General features: G+C 41.9%; 1 protein-coding gene across 1 annotated transcript; it reads left to right on the forward strand.

The window, feature by feature from the left end:
- The first annotated feature begins 954 nt into the window (after window positions 1-954).
- Window positions 955-20,277, forward strand: EPCIP (exosomal polycystin 1 interacting protein). Its single transcript, XM_030880782.2, has 2 exons — window positions 955-1,090; window positions 17,006-20,277. The coding sequence occupies exon 2, from the start codon at window positions 17,065-17,067 to the stop codon at window positions 17,722-17,724; it is 660 nt and encodes a 219-aa protein (XP_030736642.1). The 5' UTR covers window positions 955-1,090; window positions 17,006-17,064; the 3' UTR covers window positions 17,725-20,277.
- Window positions 20,278-26,759: the final 6,482 nt, after the last annotated feature.

The following is a 26,759-nucleotide window of genomic DNA, read 5'->3' on the forward strand; positions in this document are numbered from 1 at the left end:
AGCAAAGTGATTCAATTATACACACACACACACACACACACACACGTATGTTCTTTTTCATATTCTTTTCCATTATATGTTATTACAAGATATTGGGTACAGCTCCCTGTGTTATACAGTAAGACCTTGTTCTTCATCTGTTTTAAATATAGTAGTTTGTATCTGCTAATCACAAACTCCTAATTTATCCCTCCCCCTCCCCTTTCCCCTTTGGTAACCATAGTTGTATGATGCTATCTGGGGGTTGGGGGGGGTTGCGGGATCTTAGTTTCCCAACCGAGGATCGAACCTGCGCCCCCTGCATTGGAAGCGTGGAGTCTTAATCACTGGACCACCAGGGAAATCCCTGGTAACCATAAGTTTATTTTCTGTGTGCGTGAGTCTGTTTCTGTTTTGTAAATAAGTTCATTTGTATCATATTTTAGGGCTGGCTTTGGCAGCACATATACTAAAATTGTATCATATTTTAGATTCCACAGATAAGTGATATCATATGATCTTTGTCTTTCTCTGTCTGACTTACTTCACATAGTGTAATAAACTCTAGGACTACAGCTTTGGAGTTGAAATGAGTTCACTTTCTCTCTGGAAAAACCACAATAGGACAATTTTTATACTAGTTCAGGCATTTGCCATAAGTAACAATTCATTGGACCAAAATGAGTGGAACAAATCATGATAGTGAAAGCATCAAGGAGCCTCCATGCTCTACACTTAATTCATTCAATTTCCTGCTACAGTAGAATTTCTTGCATTACTGTTAGCCCTTCAGGTCAGCATAGAACAGCAGTCTCCTTCATTCCTTCCGGAAACTTTCCACTTTGGAACCCCCAAAAGAGTAGCCAGCAGTCTCCAAGGTGGGTTGTCTCCCACTGTGTGGTTCATGAAACCGGTAGGTGGGCAGCTTCCTTCTGGTTGCCATGGAAACGACCAGGGCCACTGGCTCTCTGAAAACGGAAAAGAACAGCAAGTGCAAGAACAGGCATTCCGTCCGTCCTGACTTGCAGATTATAGCAGCTGTCAAGCCAGAGTGGAGCATCAGGCAGAGATCTGGGAGTGGCGGAGCCAGCCTTGCAGTGGAGCCTGAGATGTAAGTCATTTCTCTGTTCTTTTTTGAAAAGCATGTCTAGCTTAACAGTTTTTAATAGCTTCACAATTTCTGCTGCATGGCAGGAAAGTGCTGGGATGGTTTGAAGAATCACCATCGGCACCACCTTCTTCTTGTAGTGTTTGCATTTCCTGAATATAACACGTACTTATAAGTCACTTTCACCGGGAAACACTCCTTTAAGCTTCCAGGCATACGAGTTGCTCTTTACTGAGATTCTGCCTTTAAAAGGAAATGTTTTCAGTACATTAAGCAAAGAATGAAATGGTCTTCTCAGTCCCTAAATAGATAAACTCACTTAGGTTAATATTATATAACAAATATCGCCGTGGAATCTGAGCTTCCTGTTTCTATTTTTAAATCTGGCTAAAATAAAATTAAAAAAAGAAAACAAAAAAAAAATCCGGCTATATTACCCTGTTGGTCTTTAATGCTAAATAACAATTAAATGAAAGAGATTTGTGTCATATCTCTTTTCCTTACCGTGATCACCAGCAAAACTAGGAACTCTCAAAACATTGGCTTTTATTGTTTCTTCACTCTGATTTTATCTAATGGTATTATATTTACTGTTTATTTACACACTATTCGTAAGAAAACATAGGAAGACAAGAAGAAACCAAATTTAGATGAGCATCAACATTTGGATTGGTTAACTTTTTAAAAACTTGGTTCTTGCATTCAAAAGTGAAACAAACACGATAAATACTGTAGTAAAACAGTGATGGGGATGTTTTAATCAAAACCAGTAATCCTTACACAGTTCTGCATATATTCATTGTTTAATAAATATGTTTTGGGGCAGTTTTTTAGCAATAAGTGTGTTGGTGTATATTGAGGAAAGGAAATGTTTCAAAAGAATTGTGCATAACATTTATAAAAACCTGTCCTTAAAAACTACCAAAAATATCAGACCTCATTTGCTTGAAATGTTTTTTAATGAAAAGGATGATATTTCGCAAGTTTTTTACTTTTATTTTTATACCAAACAATTCAATGTAATGCATTATTTAAACATAATGCTTGAAAGGAAATAAAGATTTCTCATCATGTTTTTTGACAGAAATTGGGCATTTTCTGAAAATAACAGATTCAATACAGTATCTATGGAAATGAATACTTTTCAACAGTTGACACAGCACTTCCCAATTTTCTTTTTCGCATCAATATTTTTATTGCTTGAACCTAGTGTATGATCCACTTTTAAAATTCAGGGTCTATGGAATTCCCTGGCAGTCCAGTGGTTAGGATTTGGCACTCTCACTGCCAGGGGCCCGGGTTCGATCCCTGGTCAGGGAACTAAGATCTCATAAGCCACACAGTGCAGCCAAAAAAAAAGAAAAAAAATTCAGGGTCCAGTGCCTCGTGTCTCTGTGTCAATGGAGAGAAGAGACAAAGCACACAGTTCCAGGGGTGTGGGATTAAGGGGGCCAGACCTGCCGAGATGGGGGTTGGAGCACCAATGATCTAATTAGCTCAACGTATAGCAAGCCATTCACAGGAAATGCTTGAAGGGTTTGCAACCATTGGTTAATAAACTCTCACAAGAACCTGTGTTGAGTAGAAGGGTGCAGTAGCCACATATTTTAGTTAAGACTTCCCACTGGCTTGCTCTCTGAGAATCTTTGTCCCACATTCCATGACTATGTTAACAGCAGCAGCATTCAACCAATGTTGTCCTTATTTTAAAATCTAATGTATAAGCCATTTCTTTTTTTAAAAAAAAAAGCGTTCTGATGCTTGTGCCTGATAGAACGCACTTCATTCCTTTTATTTCCCGTTCATGTAGCGTGAGGTTTCTATGCACACTTGAGGTTAGAGGCCACGGACTCTAGTAATAGAATCCGAGGCACAGAACGTCATGTGAGTAGGAACTTGACCCTGGGGTGGGAAATGAAACTGTAATTTCCACCATGACGCCTTAGAGTATATTTGGCTGTCTGGGTTCAAATCTCAGTTGTTTCTTTCTGGCTCTGTGACTTTGACCAAGCTATTTAACCTCTCTGTGTCTTCATTTTCTGATAAGAAAATGGGGCCATAATATCTACCTTTACGATTATTGTAAGGATGAAATGAAATAAAACATGTAAAATACTTCAAACAGTACCTGGTACAAAAGAAGCACTTATTAAATATTATTCATCTTTGAAAAATATGTGTAGTTGCTGATTTCAGTCATTTTTCAACACACATGGAACTCCCACATTTCTTATGTGAAAGTACGTTGCCTCCTATCGACGACCATTTTCTGTATTTAGCTAGTTTAGCCCTGGGAACACAGGGCTGAGGGGCAATAAAGGTGTGTGTAGTAAAATGTTAGTACAATAACATCTGTTCTCTATCTAGTGGTCTGAACTCTCTTGGGAGTCAAGAGTTGTATATTTGACGAGTTAAGTCTGAGGTGTCTGTTAGCTATTCAGGTAGAGCTATTCAAGTGAGATGTTGGATACATGAGCACGAAGCTCAGGGAAGGGTGTGGGAGCGGTTAGTCATCAGCATGTAGATAATACTGAAATCCAGGGGTTAGCATGCAATCACCAAGGGAGTGGATATACACAGAGAAGAGAGCCAGGCGCCAAGCCAGGAGCATGCAACACTCAGGGAAGACGAGCAGACGTCAGCCGGATACTAAGAAGGAGTTGGCATTGAGGTAGCAAGAGAAACAGGAGCATGTGGTGTCAAGGAAGAACAGAAAGGCCTTTGCTCAGGAAGGAGGGAGCTGGCAACCATGTTGAATGCTGGTGAGAAGTCAAGCAAAATGAGACGAGGACATTAACCATTGGTTTTGGCACATTTGGGGGGTGGGAGTCACTGGGAATCCGATAACAATCATTCCAGTGGAATGACCCTAAGAACAGCCGGCTTAGAGTGGCTTAAAAAATCTAACATAAAACAGGCACTGGGCTCTCAGTATAATTATAGATTTGCTTGCAAAAGCTTGGTTTTAAATTTCTTTTATGGTTAACTGATGTGGACCTATGAGAGGTCTGAGGTAGGCAAGCACTGTCATCCATGAATCTAGCCAATAAAGATCCGTGAAAGATGTGAAGACAGTTTAAGAGATGAGGGTGGTTTCTTAGCAGAAGAGAAATAGAAAACACTCCTGACACAGGGGGCAACATAAGCAGCATGAGGGAGGCATCACACACACACAAAAGAAGACAATACACACACACACACACACACACACACACACACACACACATCCATCAGGACTTGTTCTAACAATATTCCCTGATGCCTTTCCATTCCAGTTTTGATCCATTTCCCATAAAATGATCACTTCTCATTTGCATTTCTGAACTGCCTGGGCTCCAAGGTCATTAGGAAGCCAGGATCTTCTCTGTGTCCAGGAGCTTTACAGGATTCCTTTGGAGTCATGCCTAGTCACCATTTCATGGGTATTCAGTTTAGCCCAAATTGTGTTGCCCATATTATCCACTAGAGTTCTGCTCTTGTCACAAAAATAACCTTCAATGAGTCATCAATGAGGTCAGGAGGCATTCTTTTCAAATAAAATTCTTATGTTAGAATAGTTTTAGACTTACAAAAAAGTTGTGAAGTTAGCACAGAGAGTTCCCATATACCCCGCACCCAGTCTCCTCTATTATTAACAACTTACATTACTGTATTATACATTTGTCACAATTAATGAATCAATATTGATACATTATTATTATTTTAACTAATATCTATATTTTATTCAGATTTTCTTAGATACCTAATGTCCTTTTTCTGTTCCAGGATCCCATATTACCTTTAGTTGTAGGCACGTAAAAACCCTAAAAAATCTTCCAAGAAAGCAACAAGGTTCAAATTACCTTTGGTTCCAATACTTGTAACTAAAACCACTAAAGGAAAAATTTAACTCTTACTTGTCTAAAATCTAATGGTTGAATACAGATGAAAGGAAAAAGCTTAAGGCTTACATCTTAAGGAAATAGTTTAAGGTATTTTATGGGCTGTAATAATGTACAACTGTAAGTGGAAGGCCTGAGTCCCTTTTTATTGTTCTGGAAGCAGGTAATTAAAATATTAAAGGTCTGCCAGCATTTTTTTGTTTCTCATCTCCTAGCAAAGGGATTACTCAGACTTATTTTCCTTGGCAACCTCACACTCATATAATACAGGCCCAGTAATTTGAGCAAAGCTCTCCCTGAATTAGTTTCACAAGACTGGATGCTTAAATGTTAGATTGTGGGGAAGTTTGCAGCAGGGGTTATTATAATCCCTCAACGGAGAGCAATTAAGGCAATGGCTTCTGATGCCCACAAATATCTGTGAGATCAATATATACTAACTCAACTCATGCCTCCCTGAAGCCTGGGGAAGCCACGTGGAGTGAGGTAGAAGGACGGTGATCTGGGGTCCTGACTCGGGTCTCATGGTCCCTATCCTAGGTGAGTGTGTTTCACCCTTTGTCCCCATCAGATTCACAGAAAAGTTCCAAGGCAACTGCAAACTTAGTCGATGCTCACTGGTAAAGTCACAAGAGGTTGCGGATGCCTCATGGGTCTTTTGCCAGATGTCATTCGGTGACCTTCAAGGAGACTCACAAGCAAGGCGTAAGATGTTGAGTTTAAATTGCCACCCTCTCACCAGTACACAAAATCTCCTTATACTTCTTCTGTCATGGCTGAACCACACGCTGAAATTCCTGCTAAAGAAGAAGATAGATTTTGCTTGCTAATTTGATATGATACACTCCACAATTCCAGGAGGTAAAAGGTAAAAGAGGAAGTAAAGGATCAATAACATGTCTCTCTGACTTAGCTAATATAGGGATTTATTTGGATAATATAAATATTTACGGAGTGCTTCTATGAGTCAGGCGCTAAGGACTGGGGAAACCATGGTCAACTTGAAGACCAGGGGTCTGTCACAATAGAAATCTGGCTGACACAGCATACCAGCAGCAATTGTTCCAGCATCCAATAGACAAACTCGTGGGTGAAATCAACATTCAATTAAGCTGAATGCTTTCAAAACATAAAACGTCTGCTTTTCAGTTCGTTCTTTTAAAAAATAGCTTTATATATATATATATATAGCTATTTTTAAAAACTATTTTCTTGGCTGCATCAGGTCTGAGTTGTGGCACGCGGGATCTTTGTTGTGGTGCTCGGGTTTCTCTCTAGTTGTGGCACACGAACTCAGTAGCTGTGGCGCGAGGGCTTAGGTGCCCTGCAGCATGTGGGATCTTAGTTCCCCAGCCAGGAATCGAACCTGCGTCCCCTGCATTGGAAGGCGGATTCTTTACCACTGGACCACCAGGAAAGTCCCCAGTTAGTTCTTAATTATCTTAGTCTAGACGCTTTTGAACACTTTAGTTCATTTCTATCATTAACTACGTTTAATCTGAAAGCAGTAATCCAATTGATACTTGAAGAGATCCTGGCTTCACCAACCAGTGGACACAAATAAGGTTTAATTAACACTAATCGCTTGTATCTGGTTGGTTTGTGCTCCCATCTACCTGATACAGGTCCTTGCCTCCTTCCCACCCCCATGTCTACACAATAGAGTCTCCTCTAATCATTTCTTGGGGTCCCCAGGAGTGCCTCACCTGTATTCACAAACGATCCTTTCATGTGCCTCTGTCCCCAGCCACCATTGGATGTCGACTGCCCCCCCATGCCACTGCCATGGGGCTCCCTGTTAACTTGTTGCCCGGAGAGCAGTGTCTGGGGACATCCCAGTCTGTCCTCCAGGAGAGGCCAAATGATGCTATCTGCCCCTTATCCCTCGCTGTTTCAGAGCTGAGCTGCCCTCAGTGCAGAAGTGGGGAGAATGACTCTGTCCCCTGCTCAGTGTCACACTTTCTCACCTGGGCAGGGGCCACTGTGCCCCGAATCTCCGAGTTCTTGAGAGCCGTCCATACAGTATCTGCCTACAACTCCACTGGACTCAGCCCAAGGCTTTAATTAGTCTGGGTTAAGAAGAGGCAAGTGCTGTCCCGTCCCTCCACCCAGTCCTGCCCCAGACCCTCACACATCATCTTTACTCTTCCTTCTTTTTTCTCAACAATTCCACATATACAAATAACCACCTGGATACGGTCACCCTCTGAACTCATGAGACGTGTCCAGATGCATCTGTTCAGACTGGGCTGGGTCCAATACAGGGCGGCTACTCTATGACAGCTCCGAGCTTGGCACTACAGAAGAATGGAAAAGAGTTTAGGACATTGTTACCCTAAGAGCTTATGATCCAGTCTAGTGAGAGTAATAAGACACATGACACAACTAGTGAATACTGCAGGGCTGTGAATAAAGAGGAGCTAGTGTGCTTGATCCAAAAGTGGTTTGATTGGGTGGTTTTGTTTCCTCATAATTTCCATATTCCTTTCCTATCACCATTCTAACAAATTCCCACAAACTTAGTGGCTTAAAACAACACAAATTTATTCTTTCACATTTCTGGAGGTCAGAGGTCCAAAATCAGTCTGACTCCGCTAAATTCAAGGTACTGGCAGGGCTAATCCTTCTGGAGACTCCAAAGGAGAATCCATTTCTTGCCTCTCCCAGCTTCTAGAGGCTGCTGGCATTCCTTGGATTATGGCCACATCACTCCAGTCTCTGCTTCTGTTGTCACTTTTTCTTCTCTCTCTCTTCCTGTATCCCTCTTAGAAGGACCTTTGTGATTTCGTTGGGCCTACCCAGATAATCCAGGATAATTTCCCCATCTCAAGATCTTTAACTCAATCACGTATGTAAAATCCTCCTTGCTTTGTAAGGTAATATTCACAGGTTCTAAGGATAAATAAGGACATGGATATCTTTAGGGGCTGCTATTCAGACACCACAATATCCAGCAAACACAGTAGAAGACCAGAAAGAAAGTGTTTTGATCATATCCCATGCTCTTGCTGTCTCTGTAAACATTTTACACACATTTAAATGAGTAGAAATGGGAATTGGACAGTTATTTCCATTTACCAGACTTGCTTACTAATAATTTCAAGGCCTCGTATTCCTCAGAATTTACAAGAGGGCATTTGTAAATTACGTTCAAGAAAAAATGATACAGGAAGATCTTTTTGTTTTATGCTGAGCCTGTTCTCTGTTCAAATTTTCAATGCAAGCAGTGCATTAAATTAAGCATTACTTTGGATTTTGGGGAAGGTGGCTTTTGGGATGTTCTAATATCCCAAATATATATATATTCCTATTATCACTATAATGCTGACATTACAAAATGCCGTAGTTTATGAATAGTACTATAGTACTCTGTGTATTATAGTTGCTTATGAGTAGTGGTAATAGTACTTACGAACAGCATTAATAGACTATATATTATGACATGCACCTTGCTTTACTCTTATTATAACCTTGTGTGGTAGGTATTATCATTCCCATGCCATATTGAGAAAAATGACTCAGAAAAGCTCTTTGGCCCAAAAATATTCAGTGAGTTTAACAATCACAAAAATGCTTTAAATTGTGTCCCCTGAAGACCCAAATTGGATGCTTGAAGCTAATTTGGCCTAAATTCCAACTTATGGAGACATGAACTTGTATCTCCTCTTTTTCTAGATGAGGAAATCTATCAGATGATAGCAAATAGTGTAGGTCTTACTGTATAAATCAAATGAGAAATTGATCCCATCAGAATCACAGCAAACCCCGTTTCCTGCCTCTCATGATGAACCATGTGAACTTCGATGAAGGGGAAGTGATTTTTGTCGACAGAGACTTTACAAGGTGGTGACTTCAGAATGACTTGGAAGGGTGTGTGAAAATTCAGTGGCTCGTACCAGGGATGGGGAGTGTGCCGTTGTGGAATGTGAAGAAGAAAGAAAAGACAACACTTATCCTAGTAAGAAAACATGGGGGAGAAACCCAAATTCGCTTTCAACATTATAAGCTTTGAAATATTAAGCAATAAGAACATTATTCCTCTTTCCAATATCATCTTATGTCGTGCTTCTCTCTAAACTGTCCCCTGAAGTGCCCTTGTGGAGCAGAGCCAAGGAAAAAGAAAACGCTAAAAATCTTTTTTTTTCAAGAAATCCTTCTCAAGATCCTCCACCTAAAGCCTTCATCCAGCAGCTCTGCGAGCTCCTCACCCACAGAACAGAGTAGCCAACATTTCCTCCCTGACCTCCATGGGAAGGGTGATTGCACAGCCACAAATGAGTGGGAACTGGGCCTGAGAACAGGTGGCCACACAATTCTGGGTCCTAGAAAGGAGTCTCACCCCACACTTCTCCTGTATTTCTATTTAACCCTCGCTATCCCTCTAACAAGGGGCAAGGTAGGGATAAGGCTTAAAGCGCAATCCCCTTGGGCAAGAATGTGTTTACTTAAGTCTGTACTAAGGCTTAACCACGTGATATTAGACCCCTGTATGAGTGGGCTTTTAGCACCAGGCATCTGAAAAGAGTGGATGAGGGGATGACCAAGGAATTAAGAGGAAGGCACAGCAAGGGGACAGCAGGGCAGGAGCCTCGACCTCATTCCCACCTCCTCAATCCCACTCTCTTGTGCCCTCTACCCCCTCAAGGATTCCAGATAGTGAAATAAGTTTATCTGGAGAGCCTGGAGTTAGGAGTCAGCAAGTGGAGAGAGATAAACGTTCAAAGAAAATACAAAAGAAAAGCATTTTCTCACTTAGAACTCATTGTTTTCTGGTCTCTGCCCCTCTGATTCAATCTCCACCTGGCATCTGCATGAACTTCCTTAAGCACAGATCTACACGGGTCTCCCCTGCTTACAAGCCTTCAGCGCCTCACTTTTGCCTCTAGCAGGGGCCTCCAAAGGGAGGGTGTACATCAAAGGGGGTACACGAGCCAGTGGGGTAGAGCTGACAATACTCAAACTTCCATTTTTATTTTTCATCTGAAGTATTTAAAATTCTACTCTTCGTGTACAGTATAATTACGGTATTTCTAATACCTTTAAATTAAAAATTATATCTACTGGGGAGGGGTTCTATTGGTGGGGTGAAGATCAGAAGCGTTTGGACATCAAACCGCTTAGCTTGGCTGGCACAGTCCCAGCCTCATGGCCCCAAGACATGCCAAGTACTCTAGTTTGAGATTTTGCTCAAGCAAGTCCTCTATATGCAGCACCTCAGCTTTCCTCACCCCATCCCCTCTCTCCTCAGTCCCATAGCACCATCTCTGGGAGTCTTTCCCATTTCTCCCTGCCCAACACTTGGTCTGTGTCTTTAATAAGCACTCACCATGCACATCACCTTAGAGTTGGTTGCCCAGTTGTTTGTTCCCAGAGTACATGCGATGTTCCTTGAGCAACCCATTAGACTCCAGCAGTGAGCGAGGCCATCTTAACTGCTGTCCATGTCAGCAGGCAGTGTGTGCCCTTTTGACAAAATACACTCCAAGAGTATGGATACGCATCTCACTTTGTGGGTACACCTAAGATTCCAAATTGTCTCCTTTTCAGGAATTCCTCTCATTTTCAGCACCTCCAAATCTTTAAGGATTTTTGCAGGGACACACTCTGGGGATTACATTTGCGAGAGACATCCTCACTTAGCTCCGCAAGTCCTGCTTCAAAGTGGGTTTCTTGGGATGCCCAGACGCTGGATTTCTTCTCCCTTTCTTCCCCGTGCTGCGTTCAGATTTATATTTCAGACTGTCTGCTTCTTGCTGGAGCATCTCATCCGCGTCTGCTTCTCTTCTCCAGTTTCTTCAATTGAGTCTTTCCCTTAATTGTCTTTGCACTTAAAAACAAATCACTTCTAATTTCAAATTCAACTTACATCTGAATTAAAATTTGAAATCACTCAATTTTTGATTGCTGTAAGGATTTGGAGAGTGTCGCTCTATTTTCCCACAATCGTTATGTCTTGTCTTTTGTGTTAAGACTATCGAATTCAAAGGATCATTCTTCATGACATTTCAAATCAGTTTCAGGCAAATGGTCCAAATGCTATCCTCCCGCTGACACAATATCTCCTTACTAGTAATACCTTCTTATAAACAAAACTAGTCCAGTTTGAAACATTCCTTTTGGAGCCAAGTATAAACATTATCTACATTTGGGGTGTAATCCTAGATTGAGAAGGAATCTGTGTGGAATTTGTTTTGAAGTAACTGATGTCTGTATCTGCTCAATTCAGGAGTCTTTGCTTTCATGCAGCTAGCTGCTAGTATTAATTGCTCTCAGGATTTCTCCAACTGAGATATAAAAATATTTCAAATGAGTCTGAATAGGAACTCTGGTTTCTAAACATGTTCAGTGATTCAATGATCAAAGATTTAACGGCCATACATGGTTTTCAGCATCTTGCCTGAAAACTTTAGGTGGACTCACACCACCTGAGCTTCTTTTGTCATGGTTGCATAAAGCTGTTCATTGTATCTCACAACCTAGGTACGTCAGAAACTTCTAGTGCCCACCAATACCCACATTCTCCTCTCCTCTCCTGGCAAAGTGCTGGGCTTCATTTCCAAGCTGCTTGCAGCCACGTGGTGCCATGTGGCTGAGTTCCGGCCCATGAAATGTGGGCAGAAAATACTGTGGAGGGGACTCCCCTGCTAATCCAGTGGTTAAGACTCCCCGCTTCCCCTGCAGAGTGCGCAGGTTCGATCCCTGGTCAGGAAACTAAGATCCCGCATGCCGCACAGTACGGCCAAAAAAAAAAGAAAAAAAATACTGTGGAGGAGCTGAGGGCCCTAGAAGTTGGCCTAAATACATACATACATACATACATACATAAAGCCTGAGTCGCTGAATGACTGTGGAGCGGAGCACACCCTCCCTACCTCCACCCCCCTTTAATGGCATTAGGCTGTATGTAAGGGAGGAATGAACCTTTGCCCTAGTTTCACTGTGCATTTGTTCATTAGTGGGCAGACTCCAGCATGACATAAGCAGAATGGCCACACATAAAACCCACGCCCCCTGCCCCTCCCTATGCCCCTGGCCCTCCCTATGCCCCAACCCTAGGGGTGTGGAGGGGGCTTATATTAGGACACAGTCTGTAAATCTCAATGATGGAGCCCACAAAAAACTGGGATGCTGAGAAATGATCTGTCAGAGGAAGTCAGAGGATTCCAGCCCCACAGGACCCCTCGACTGCCCCTTCCCACTACCACCTCTGCCAACCTCATATCCTGTCAATCTCTCTATCCTACTTTTGATTTGAAAAATTCTGGTCACTCTATGCTAATTACGTAGGTAATTTTCCTTTTATGTTTCTCACTCAAGAAATATTTCTCTAAGCAGATATTATGAACTTAGCCACTCCCAGGCAGTCCTAGGTACAGACTTAATATCCCATACAAATTGTTATTATAATTATTACCACATTACTGTGTGATCATTGGTTCCAGTGTGTCTTTGACTGGGGTATAAGCCCTTGACGAAGCTCCTACTAGCTTTATCTTCTAGCACAGTGCCTAGCACAAAGCAAGCGCTCAACAAATGTTTACCGAGTGACTGAAAAATCATAGTTCGCCAAATGTCAGCGTACCAAGACACTTTTAATCGCTTCTTATAGATATCCCAGTTCAGATTGGCTTGAGTAGGGAAAACAACTTGGCTCATATATTTTTAAAAAATCAAGGAAGAAATAAAAAAAAAAAATCAAGGAAGAATGTCAGGCGTGGCTTGATCTGGGCACTGAGAAAAAGACTGTTAGGAATGTCTCTCTACTTCTTGTCTCTGTTTTCCTCTGTGTTGGCTTCATTCTCAAGCTCACCCATTCTGGACACAAGGCAGTTACCGATAGATTCGTATTTCCCTTCTACAAGCTGAGCAACCCCCAGAGAAAAGAGTGTCTTTCCCAACAGTGCCCCCGCTACCATGGGCAGGAGCAGGTCAAGGGGCGGGGGCAATGTGATGTATCTGTGCTCGCTCTGCTTATGCCAGGCTGGAATTTGCCCACAGATGAAGAGATACATAGTGAAAGTAGGGTGTTCATAATCCACGTTCAACAAACCTAAAGAAAGAAATCCATGATAAAGCTGAAGGAGATCCTTAAAAAACTAAAAATAGGGCTTCCCTGGTGGCGCAGTGGTTGAGAGTCCGCCTGCCGATGCAGGGGACACGGGTTCGTGCCCCGGTCCGGGAAGATCCCACATGCTGCGGAGCAGCTGGGCCCGTGAGCCATGGCCGCTGAGCCTGCGCGTCCGGAGCCTGTGCTCTGCAAAGGGAGAGGCCACAACAGTGAGAGGCCCGCGTACCACAAAAAAAAAAAAAAAAACAACTAAAAATAAAGCTACTGTATGATCCAGCAATCCCACTCCTAGGCATATATCTGGAGAAAACCATAATTCGAAAAGATACATGCACCCCAATGTTCACTGCAGCACTATTTACAATAGCCAGGACATAGAAGTAACCTAAATGTCCATTGACAGAGGAGTGGATAAAGAAGATGTGGTACATATATACAATGGAACATTACTCAGCCATAAAAAAGAACGAAGTAATGCCATTTGCAGGAACATGGATGGACCTAGAGATTGTCATACTGAGTAAAGTAAGTCAGACAAAGACAAATAGCATATGATATCACTTATATGTGGAATCTAAAAAAAAGGGTACAAATGAACTTATTTACAAAACAGAAGTAGAGTCACAGATATAGAAAATAAACTTACGGTTACCAGGGGATAAGCGGGGGGGGGGATAAATTGGAAGTTTGGGATTGACATATACACACTACTATATATAAAATAGATGACTAATAAGAACCTACTGTATAGCACAGGGAACTCTACTCAATACTCTGTAATGGTCTATATGGGAAAAGAATCTAAAAAAAGAGTGGATATATGTATATGTATAGCTGATTCAGTTTGCTGTATACCTGAAACTAACACAACATTGTAAATCAACTATACTCCAATAAAAATTAAAAAAAAAAAACTGAAGGAGAAAAATGGCCAACTAGCATCTCTGTGGAAACCCCATCAATTGGTTACCAGGGATACTTGTCCCCCTCTGTAACCCTTCATGAGGCTTCAGGCATCTGGCCTCCTTGTTCTGGCCTTCAAGTTCCCTGATGTCCGGAAGGCAGCGCCCTCACTGCTGAGGCCCAGCCAGGGCCTTGACTGCTAGGAAGTTGCTCACAAATCCCTTTGGGGATCTCCAGCTCCACTGGAGAGCTCCAGGAAATCCATATCTTTTTCCCTTCTTACCGCTTGTCTTCTTCCATGCACGCCTCTGAATGGTAACAGCACCTAAAAGAATGAGGTAGACACTTTGGTCACCAGGTTCCAGCTGATGTATAGATGCCCATCCCTCCCTTTCCCTCTAAGGCTGGGGTCAGAGCAGGCCATTGATACGATGACAGCATTCCTAGTTCTGGGATGCTGGGGTTACTGGGACATGAAGTCCTAGAAACCTCCTGTGGAATCTGGGACAGGTGATCATCTAAAATTATCTGTATTTAGTAAATTATGCACTGTTCCTTACTAAGTGGGGTATTTGCCACCACATTCTAACACAATTTAAAACTGTTAAGCCTCTCGTTCAGGGAGAATTCTGGATCTACATGTTTCTCAAAGCCCTTTCTTTTACTACAAAATGAACTAATGAATAAATCCTTTAAGAAAACCCTGTGCCATGGACCTAGAAATTGTCATACTGAGTGAAGTAAGTCAGACACAGAAAGACAAATATCATATGATATCGCTCGTATGTGGAATCTAAAAAAATGGTACAAATGAACCTATTTACAAAACAGAAATAGAGTTACGGATGTAGAAAACAAACTTACAGTTACCAAGGGGAAAGGTGGGGGAGGGATAAAGTGGGAGATTGGGATTGATGTATACACACTACTATATGTAAAATAGATAACTAATAAGAACCTACTGCATAGCGCAGGGAACTCTACTCAGTACTCTGTAATGACCCATATGGGAATAGAATCTCAAAAAGAGTGGATATATGTATATGTATAACTGATTCACTTTGCTGTACACCTGAAACTAACACAACATTGTAAATCAACTATACTCCAATAAAAATTAATTTAAAAAGCTATTTGAAAAATCCATTTTTAGAAAGAATAAAAACACTACTTATACTTAAAAAAAAAAAAAAGAAGAAAACCCTGTGCCAACTTCAAGATAAACACAAACACTATCAGACGCCTTATCCAGTCTCCCGACTGGATTTTAGCCTACCTCTCTCCTATGATCCTCTATTTGTGTGTACATTCAGGAGAGCTTTCTCGGTTCAGCCTTCCTGGTCTTCCTCTTTTGCAGATGAGCCCTTGGGGCAGGGTCCGGCTCTTGCCCATTTTTGTTTCTTCTGCTTGGCCTTACCTGACTCCTGCCTTTGCCTCCCTTCCCTTCCCTACTCTCATAGCCTCTGGTCCTCACACGTAGGCCTGACCCACCTTGGGCTCTGGAAGCAGAATCAAGTCCTTTAGAACATAAGCTCATTGTCTTATTCTGGGCTGTATCCCCTGGGCTAGCAAAGTACCTGCCACCTAGTAAACTCCCAATGGGCATTTGTTGAATGAATGGATGTATTAGGATTGCTGTGAACCAATGTCTTACCATCCATTCAAGTTTACTTGACTGAGCTGATTTTTAATCTCCCAGCACTCACGCCACCAACCTGTTGATGGACTTGTGCTGCCTGCCTGTGTACCTGACCCCAGCGTTTTTAGCTCTGCCCCCCACCTTAGATTTCACATTGACTTACTCTGCCATCTTGTAGCCTCATCTTACTCCCCGAGGGATGCAGGTCTGCCTAGCTTCTTTCCTGCTGTCACCATCCTCTTTGAACACATGTGTAACTCCCTGGAGTGACCTTCCATCAATCCTTCCTTGCCACGCTTCCTGCAGGGGGCCATCACTAGCTCTGGACTCTCCTATTCAGAGGTCTTATCCCCAGCATCTTGCCATGCCTACCACCATAGGTATAGATGCACTGAACTGTATTGTTTGGTCTGTCTGTTCAGTCATCAGCTAACTCAGGAGAAATTTCCTTAGTTTTGCAAAACTGAAATCTGGTGCCCTATTTCGTAATGTCTTATTCCAAGCACACCATAAAAGAAGACCATAGGTCTATTATACGCCAGGCACTGCAAGGCATTTGCCCCCAAATTGGACATCAGGGTTGCTCTTTAAATTAAACAAGCATTCCTACCTTATTTAGGTCATTTAACAGTGCTTATACATTGCTTCCTTTTGGAGCCCTATAGTAAGTTATTGAATAAAGTCAATTTATAAAATTTGTTCGGGGAAAGGAGTAGATAAATCAGGATCATTGTGATTAACTGGTGTGTGATTAATCTTTTCATTGTCGAGTAACACAGTTAAAGTGGATTCTAATTCTGGACTAGGAGACCAGGAAAAGTATGAATGGTCCTACAAACAGATTAATATGATCGAGGGGAGCATGTTTGTCTAGTTAGAAATTGAAGTTTACCATTAACTAAATGTTTCACCGGTATTCATGCTGTGTTAACAGGTAGCACGTGGGTAGCTGATTCCGACAAGGAACTGTTTGTCTCCTGAATTCCAGGAAGTCAGATATTGAGGGGGGGTGGGGATATGTGCCTGTTTAGAGAGTAGTCAGGTATTCAGTACTGGCAACGGGAAGTTTGGAGGAAGTTTGGAAGTACGCGCTTAGAACACTCCAAATCCCTGCCCACAGACAGGCTGCGGTAGGTCTCCTGTCCGGCATCTGCTCTTGCTTACTTGTTGGCATGTTGGTCTCACTACCAACAGACATCACGGGGAGTTTTACCCCTCAGGTGAGCAGAGTTCATGGGATTGGCTGAGGCCTCCCAGGAGGTTCTGAGAAAAGAGCGTTGCCTGCACTTGGGCTCCTAGCATTGCCTGCCTTTGCTAGAAACTGCAAGAGAGAAAGTTTAAGACGGGTTATGTAGGGGGCTCCTTTTCCGGAAGCTGCACGTTTCTAATGAGAGGCTGTGATCGCAGAGCTGCACATTGTCTTTCAGGTGAGTTCCAGTGAATCGGCTCATGAAGGGGAAGCTCGCTGGTCCACCCTGAGACAAGAATGGTACCACCCTCTGGGTGCAGCCTCCTTGTGCTCGGTGCACTGGGCGTCTTTGCACTTGGCTGCTTCGCGAGAGCTCAGAAGAACGGCACGCTAATTTTCACGAAGGAAAACACCATTCGGAAGTGCAGCTGCTCTGCAGACATCCGGGACTGTGACTACAGTTTGGCCAACCTGATGTGCAGCTGTAAAACCGTCCTGCCTTTTGCAGTCGAGCAAACCAGCTACAATGACCATCTGACCATCTGGTTCACAGACACATCTGCACTGGGACCCCTGTTGAACTTCACGCTGGTCCGGGACCTGAAGCTTTCTCTGTGCAGTGCCAACGTTCTCCCCACTGAGTACCTGGCTATTTGCGGTCTGAAGAGGCTTCGCATCAGCACCGAGGCCAAGCATCCCTCCCCAGAGCAGAGTTTACTCATCCACGATGGTGGGGAGAGAGAATCCAGAGAGAAGCCCATGTTGTTACACCAAGGCTGGCAAACCTGTATGTATATCTCCTTCTTAGACATGGCACTTTTCAACAGGGAGTCATCCTTAAAATCATACAGTATTGCAAACTCTGCCAGCATGGCCAGCAACTTCCCCTACTTTTCCTACTTTAAAACCTTCCCAGTTCTAAGCAACAAAAGCTATGTTGTCACATTCATTTACTAACATTGTAGCTGTGTCCAACCTTTGGGACCTCGGGCACATTATGGATCATTTCAACAAGGAATCTGTGAACAAGGTCATGGGTATTCCTATCCTCAACTTCACTTCACCCCCAGCCCCCATTCTGCCGGCCCCCTCTGCTCTGCCCATGCCCATCCATGGTAAAACAAAATAAAAAGAGCCAAAAAACCTACTTGATTCAGTCCAGAAACGAGCCTTGAGGGCCAACTAGAGGCTAGGTCCTTGCTACTGGGGGCAGGTGGAGAAATGTCAGATCAGAAATGGAGAGACCAGTGCACCCCAGGAACTGCTTAGTGGAGCTCAGCAGAGGGGGTGACCCCCAAGAAAGGCGCCTTCCTTCAAAACATTGCCTTAATTTTTTTTTTTTTTTTTTTGCTACATTTTGTTAGATAGGTTGGAATTCCCCTAAGTAGAGAATGATAGACTTCAGCATTTTGAGACTGTGATTGCCACAGAATGATTAGGCTCTCTTAGACTGGTATTTTCCAAATATCTTAAGAATATTCACATTGAGAAAGGGGAATCTTGTGAGTGTGTTTAGTGAGGGAGGTTTGAAGCTTGGAGGATAGGGTGGGACCTTAGGACTGAATGAGGGCACTAGGGTCCTGAGGAAGGGATACAGAAATCAAAATTGGAAGTCACAAAGGCCAACTGCATTGGGTTTTTTCCTTAGAGCAAGGCCTAAACCCAGGGAAAGTTTTCCTCTTCTAGCCCTTCATGTCCCTCTCTTGTCTTGCCTACTATCTTCGGCCCCGCTGTACCACTTCCCCCTTTCTCCTCTCATTGTCTTCATCCCCCACCTCCTTCTCCTGCTCCAGAAATCGGAACTTAGATTAATACTAGGAGAACTATGTTTGACTACACTAGGGACTAGCCTGGGAATGTAACAGTCCCTTATAACATTACTCCCATGGGTAAATATGCCCAGATTACTAATAGATAATAACTAATAATTAACGAAAGAACTTAACGAAAGTCAAGATACTTTGTTTCATGGGGTTAACACAAAATGGTTTTATGTGCATTGATACAAGGAACTAACACAACATATTTCTTTTTTAATTAAATTGACTTGGGGATTCCCTGGTGGTCCAGGTCAGGATGCCGCAGTCTCACGCCTGAGGGCCCGGGTTCAATCCCTGGTTGGGGAAGTAGGATCCTGCAAGCCATGTGGCACAGCCAAAAAATAAATAAATAAATACATTTAAAAATTAATTAATTAAACTGACTCATCATTGTACGAAGAAAATCTTCTCTCCCAGAGACCCAACTTACCATTAAAGTGGAATATAAAGAATCTGTGGCAATTATGGTATAAATGTCTAAATTCAGAGTGCAAAGAATTTGAAACATTACTGAATTTATGATATCATAATAAGAAATAGTTCTATTATGAAATGACAGGCTGTCTTGGAATTGATGACTTTATATCACATTCATCACATTTTTCTCTTAACCTTAACACAGGGTGACTGAAATAACCTGAAATGTCTACATTTGCGTAATTGGTGGGGGATTTGGCCATTAGGGCTAATTAGCATGCATCTATAATGTCAGTGTTTAAATTAGGCCAAAACTAAGACCAAAATATGAATTTTAATAGAAAAATGTAATGACCTCATTACTGACATTGTATTTGAGAGGTAAGATTAAAGTGATGGAAAAAGACAAAGAAGAAAAAAAGAGGGAGAAAAACTGGCAAGAAGGATACAAGTGAAAAGATTAATAATAAATATATTTACTATCATTAGTTACTGAAAATGTAACAAATTGAATTTTAATAGATTTTTATTAATAAAGTATAAACTTAACTGATGTTAGACATTATGAGCATCTTAATGTGCATATCTTCCATTTGGTGGCTTTTAATAGTTTCAGAGCCCTTTCACATGTGTTTTAAGTGATTCTTATAAGAAATAATTGTGGGTCAATGGGACTTAAATCAATAGAGGAGGAAAGCTAATTAAGTTATAAATCAAGCCTGAGGTTGCCAGGTTTCTAGACTGAAATGCGGTTCAGGTTGTGCTGACAGAGGACAAATAGGCATATACATGGGGAAACATGGCATCTGGCGCTCAGTCACAGGGTTGGGAGGACAATAGGGAGCGGTGGGGATTGTGGCGAGCTGGGCATGCACATCCACCTGAAGGGTCCACAGCAATGCAAGCTGGCTGAGTGTCACTGCCATGGGAGAATACAGCAGGGCCAGACCTGATCCTTCAAGGGAATTAGGAACTCCAGGTGATTTGTAAACGTTGGCACATTATTCTGCTTTTTTGTTTGTTGCTTTAAATACCACTGTGTGGGTCAAACTACGTCAGTGGTCCCCGTGGAGTCTGGGACTAGCCATTTGTTGCCTCTGATCAGTGGTGTGCTAGGGAAAGTTTAACCGTCAGCTCTCCCACCAAAAGTCTGTGTGTAGATATAAATGTGCCTACGTTTATTATAAATTTTATTGATAGAAAGGATGTGTAACACACAATTTACGAATGATAATAAAACGTGTAATGCTCTTTATTATAAACTCTGTACGCAATTAACTCTCAAAGAATGCTTTAGTTGATTTTTGCCAAAATCTTGTATCCAAAGCCAACCTAGGGCGCCAATTGATGAGCAAGTATAATTCTGGCGTAAGTGTTGGTTGATATTTTCATTTATGTTAGGAGTAAGAGGAAAGTTAAACAATAAAGATGTATGTGGGAATGCCACTTGTTAGTCAATGATGTAAGCAACTTCTTTGCTGAATCAAATAATTGGTTGCAAATACTGGAGGAAATTTTCCTCAATTTAGGGGACTAGTCACAATGTAAGGGCTACAGACATGATACATTTTTACGTTTAGTCTGCACTGTTAACATTTTTCCCATCACACTCAACAAAACAATAAGTAAAACCCTGATATGTAGTGTTTTAAAAGACATTTTAAAGACATATTTCTTAGCTTTATCCACTGAGAGGGCCAAGAAGCAACGACACTCCTGTAGCAAAAAGCACATCGATACCTACATTTTGGTTCCTCAAAACCATTCCGCATTAAAACAAACAAAACAACAACAACAAAGAAAATAGGACCCCGGGACTTCAACGCAGGGAGCCCGTGTTCGATCTGTGGTCGGAGAACTAGATCCCGCATGCTGCAACTAAGTCTGCATACCACAACTAAAAGATCCCGCAGGCCGCAACTAAGACCTGGTACAGCCTAAATAAATAAATAAATAAAAATTTTTAAAAAGAGAATAGGGCCTTGAAGAAATAACTGATTGCACAGGGCTAGGGCAGCAAAAATTTAAGGGTGAGCCTGGAACATCTTAATGTGACAGAAAGTAAGAAAAGCTCAATAAATTGATGGGGACATATAAAAAAATATAGAAGTCAGCTTAAAGAATTCCACCGGTCACAAAGGGACCATCTGAGCATCAATATGATCAATTACCAGAGTGGATTTTAGCATATTGACTTGAAAAAAATTCCATGAGTTAGTACTGTCAAAACAAAGGAAGGAAGGAAGGAAGGAAGGAAGGAAGGAAGGGAGGGAGGGAGGGAGGGAGGGAGGGAGGGAGGGAGGGAGGGAGGGAGAGAGGGAGGGAGGGAGAAAAAGAAAGAAGTGGGAATGGGGAAGGGAAAGTACTACTTTACAGAAGAATGGCAACAAATACATATAGAAGGAGTAATAGAAATACAAAATCACCATTTTGCAAACACCACCATAATAATTAATTCTGAAAAGAATCATTAATGGATGCTAAAATGATTGGATGAAATATGTCTAAAAGTATTATCATCCTGCAGAGTATTTGTAAACCACAAATGGTACCTTTATGATGGAGAAAGGTCCCTAAATGAGTGACTGAACTTAATGGGACAAATTGGCATCATGGGCTGCCTGATGTGATACACCTGAGAAGGACACATTAACTATGAAGTATTCTTGCCTAAAATGTTAAACCTGCATCTAACCCAAATCCAAATTGAGGATAAGCAAATAAGCAAACCAACAAATAAGCAAACCAAAAAAACTGGCCTGGACTTTGCAAAAATATCAGTGTCATGAAAGTTTAAAAAAAGGGATGAGCTGTTCTAGAATGAAGGAGACTAACCAGTCATGACAACTAAATATAACGTGCAATCTTCATTGGATCCTGAATTGGGGAAAAACCAACAGCTATAAAAGACAGGAGAATGGGACTTTCCTGGTGGTCCAGTGGTTAAGACTCCCGTGCTTCCACTGCATGGGGTGCGGGTTTGATTCCTGGTTGGGGAACTAAGATCCTGCATGCTGTGCGGCATGGACAAAAAAAGGGGCAGGAGAAGATAGACGTCTCAGCTCGAGCATAGAGAGTAAATTTCTCTTTCTCTGACTTTTGGTTATATTCAGGCCCTCAAAGGATTGGATGATGCCCATCCGCACTGGTGAGGGTGATCTTATCTCTACCAGACACCCTCACAGACACACCCAGAAATAATGTTTTATCAGCTGTCTGAGCATCACTTGGCCCAGTCAAGTTGACACATAAAATTAACTGGCACAAACAGGAAAAGGCAACTCCGTAGAATAAGCGTCCGTTTTATCTAGTGAGAACAAACTGCTGTCCCCTTCATGAGGGAAAGGGTCTAGTATAATGAAACTGGCTCATCCTCCCAGGGAGTGTTCCATATTGGGGGATCAAGGTTGGATGCTAAACAGATCAGAAGTCCATTTGAATCCATACAGAACCTTCACCCCTGACACCGTGGCTACTTTGTTCATGAGCCCATTGGGTAAGCACAGGAATAGCTAGGGAAAGAGGTAGACTGGTATCTATAGAATGAGTCATCTCATCCACCTTATATTGTGAGCACCCTTTTTCGTGGGGGCACTTTGGAGTATTCACATAGACACAAACGTCCTCTTACCTGTGCTTATTCTGAGTCTGTCCTTGTAACTCTTCCCCACATCTCCTTGTCTTATTCCTTCCAAGTCCTGTAACATTCACCCCAGCCTTTCTTCCTCTGGGTTTTGTGAGAGAAGTAAATCAGATAGAAAATGATTTGAATGATGATTCTCTCAACTCTCCCAAGATGGAACATGCCTAGATGCATACAAGATAAGTTAATTTATTACGTAAAATGGATACCTTAGGACATTAAGGCTAATTGTCTCTAGGAACCCCAGTTGAGAAGTGGTGATCCAGCCAAGCCATTAATTACTACTAATGAGTCAGAATAGATCTGTAGTTCTACCCATGTTCTTTCCAGGCAAAGCAGACAACCAGATGCACTGCTTGGTGTTCTTCTGCTGGGAAGGTTTCCCTTCACTATTTCCCTCATGCCTATGCCCGATTGGGGCTATAATGCTACTGAGCCCACTTCAGATGATGCCAGCACATTGTGTGGAACCATATGTGCTCTAGACTTGAACTTTTTCTTCCTTAATCAGTTGGCCATAGGTATGGCTCAAGGGACAGTGAGCAATGCATCAAGAGTAAGAGCGGGGCTTCCCTGGTGGCGCAGTGGTTGAGAGTCCGCCTGCCGATGCAGGGGACATGGGTTCGTGCCCCGGTCCGGGAAGATCCCACGTGCCGCGGAGCGGCTGGGCCCGTGAGCCATGGCCGCTGAGCCTGCGCGTCCGGAGCCTGTGCTCCGCAACGGGAGAGGCCACAACAGTGAGAGGCCTGCATACCGCAAAAAAAAAAAAAAAAGAGTAAGAGCAACAAAGCACAGGGAACAGGTAAGTACTCTTTCAACTTGCTTGTGTCTTCAAGACCACTAGCATCCAGTCACATATATATGACTTCCAGTCATGTATAGAGGGCTGTTTTCATGCCCATCATTATATTTTTAGCAGATCAGATAACTTCAGTTTATTTGGGGCAGCTAAGATCATACGGTCACTTGGTGTCCCATGGTTAAATATTCAATCTCTATTAGGGCTTACTCAAGCCAGGAGCAATTTCTCAAAAGGAGAATACTTATTTGTCATTTAATTGAATTCAACTTCAGCTTATTACCTGATACATACTGGTCACAGGCCTAAGATTATCCTTACTATAAGAGTATTTAAAGCCACAGGACTTAGTTTGGTCACCTAACAAGAGAGTGAAAAAGAGGGCCCAGGATCAAACAATAAAGCACCTGAATACTTAGGGACCACTTAGAGGAGAGCCAATAAAGGGTTGACAAGGTTAGTGAGGAAGGAAATAACATGAGCTGGGGTGTTTTTGAAGGAATGGTGTTCTGGTAAACGTTTAATAATCAGCTCTCAAGGAAAAAGAAGTCCAATTTGAGGCATTTGCTGGTTTCCATGGTGTAAATACTCCTACCATGGCCAATTTCAAGCTACAATGTGGCATCACTGAACTTGAAGTTGGGAGATGTGCAGAATCAGCTCTGTAAGCTAGACGAGCCAGCCCTAGCACACCATAGAGAGGACAGTGTTTTAAGTAGGACAGTGGGGTCAGTTCTGTTGAAGGCTGTTGATGGGTCAAATAAGGTGAACATAGGAGGGTCCTCTGGCTTTGCAAGAGGTAAGTCATTGGTGACCTCAATAATGGAAGTGTTAGTGAAGTTGTAAGGACAGAAGTCAGATTGGAGAGGTTTGAGGAATGAATGGGACATGAAAAAGGGCTGGAGTTAGTGAAGGTATATGTATGGAGAAGTCTGGCTGTGAAGGAGACCAGAGAAACAGAGCAGTGGTTGGAAAGAGTGATCAAAAGAAATTTTAGGATGGACTTACTAATATAGTGGGCATGCTGGTGGACATGACACAGTACAAAGTGTTGATGAGGCAGAAGACAGGAAGGCCAAAAGAGTGAAGGCTTTAAGGGGATAGAATTCTGAGCACAAGTTGATGAACTCATCTTTGATAGGGAGAAGGCCACGTTTTTCATTTTCATGAGTGGAGGCAAGGAAGAGGAGTACAGATACAAGTTGGTTTGTAGATGTGGTTCCCTCTGATGATTCTCTCTTTTCAGTAAAGAATTATGTAGTTATTAGTTGGGGATAGCATGAAGGGCTTGAGAACAGGTACATAATAATCTCCTGGTATGGGAAAGCAAACTGACCAAGGGAACATTAAAAATACTAGATAGATAAATTTGTTGAAATCCCTAAGTTGCAGATGACTCTCTCATGTTCTCTTCATTGCCATATGTTTACACATTTTAAGCCTTTGCCATTGTTTCGTTGGAGTGATGGGAGAAGGAAATGATAAAAACCTATGGTTATTCCCACATCTTTAATTCAAAGTCGATTTACCTCTTAAAGTCTTTCCTGCTTCTTCTTTGCTTATTGGTTTGCTAAGAGCTATTAGGTTCTTCTTAAGTCAGTTGTGAAATTTGTATTTTGCTAGAATACACATTTTCTGTAGAATTTCAAATGTATTGTCACTGGGCTCCGTAGCACATTTTCTTATAATTAATTCGGCTCTTCCTCGTGTCTGGTTATATGTAAAGTTGTGGGGATATGTATGTGTGTTCTGTATTCTTCCTTAATTAAGCTTGGGTTTTTCCTTGTAATTCCTATGTTTGGGGATTTATTTTCTTTATTTTTTATTTTTCTTGCGCAGTACGCGGGCCTCTCACTGTTGTGGCCTCTCCCGTTGCGGAGCACAGGCTCCGGACGCGCAGGCTCAGCGGCCATGGCTCACGGGCCCAGCCGCCCCACGGCATGTGGGATCTTCCCGGACCGGGGCATGAACCCGCGTCCCCTGCATTGCCAGGCGGACTCTCAACCACTGCGGCACCAGGGAAGCCCTGGGATTTATTTTATTATTTTCTGATTTATTAATTACTGTTTTATCTTTGACTATTCCTACTCCACACATTCTTGAATTGTTTTGCTGGGTTTTTCTTTCCTTTGTCATTTCTGAGGCTGAATACTTTATTTCTGTTTTCACTTTGGTAATTATAAACTTAAAGTTATACATTATTCTCTGTGTACCCCTTTAGCTATGTACCATATATGTTCATATGGAAATACCATTTTTATTAATTTCTAGAGTTTTAGATAATGTATATTTTATTTCCTCTTTGATTCAGAGATTTAGAAGATGGTTTATTAATTCCAAAGTAGTTAAGGCTTTTTTTTTTTTTTTTAATTAGGAAGTGTCACTCAACTTCTTGAATTTGGTTTGTCATTTAACTTTTTCTCTTGTTGGAAAACGTGCCCTATAAAAATCTCTATTTTGAAGAATTTGTTCAGGTTTTTTTTTTTTTTTGGTAGCCAGGTTAATGACTGATATTTATAAATGTCTCACAGATGATGTAGGTGATTAAATGGACTCTGTTTGGAGAGTATAAAATTCTATCTATCTATGTATTTGAGCTCACTGATTATATTATTAAAATCCCATATAAACGTATACATTATTTGACTACGTCATCTGCCTGATTGAAACTGAGAAGCATATTCAAATAATGTATTACTAAGAAAAATAATGTATTTAGTGTCCATTTGAAGTCTGTAGTTAATTTAAGAGAAAATAGGAAAAATTAGCCACTCAGGGACAGATAAAGAGAAGGCCACAGTCTGGCTCAACTATGACTAGGGTTTTGCTGGGTGAGTACAACAGAGCAGGAGGCGGAAAGGGAGTTGAAGTTGTTGCAAGGGAGTGACTATAATCTTGTCCCCATGAAATCCAATCTGGATAAGGAAGGAAACAAAGGCAGAAGCAAGAGGATGGGCAGTGAAAAGTCATGGGTTCATTGGACTGGAGGTAGAGTAAGCAGACTAGAAGGATGGAAGTGAAGCTTTCACTGGGGAAGACTCCCTGTAACTCACTAGTAACTTGGAGGAGGTCCAAGATGCAATGATTATGATAGGAGGACTAGAGTCAGGAGGTTAGAGAACTAACTCCAAGTAGATATTGCACTGGAATGTTGAAGCCACTAAGAATGAATGAGTGAATGTTCATAAAACAATTCTGGAAAGAAATTCACCAAAAATTAACTGTTAAGATTATAAGTGATCCTTATTTTCTTCTTTGTATTGTTCTACATTTTCTAAATTTCTAAAATGTAGTAACACAGGTAGTACTCTTA

Source organism: Globicephala melas, chromosome 4, assembly GCF_963455315.2.
Source record: "Globicephala melas chromosome 4, mGloMel1.2, whole genome shotgun sequence".
NCBI classification, from domain to species: domain Eukaryota; kingdom Metazoa; phylum Chordata; class Mammalia; order Artiodactyla; family Delphinidae; genus Globicephala; species Globicephala melas.

What these genes read in the sequence shown, in the direction of transcription:
- EPCIP (XM_030880782.2), top strand. Translation starts at nt 17,065, where the DNA reads ATGGTACCACCCTCTGGGTGCAGCCTCCTTGTGCTCGGTGCACTGGGC.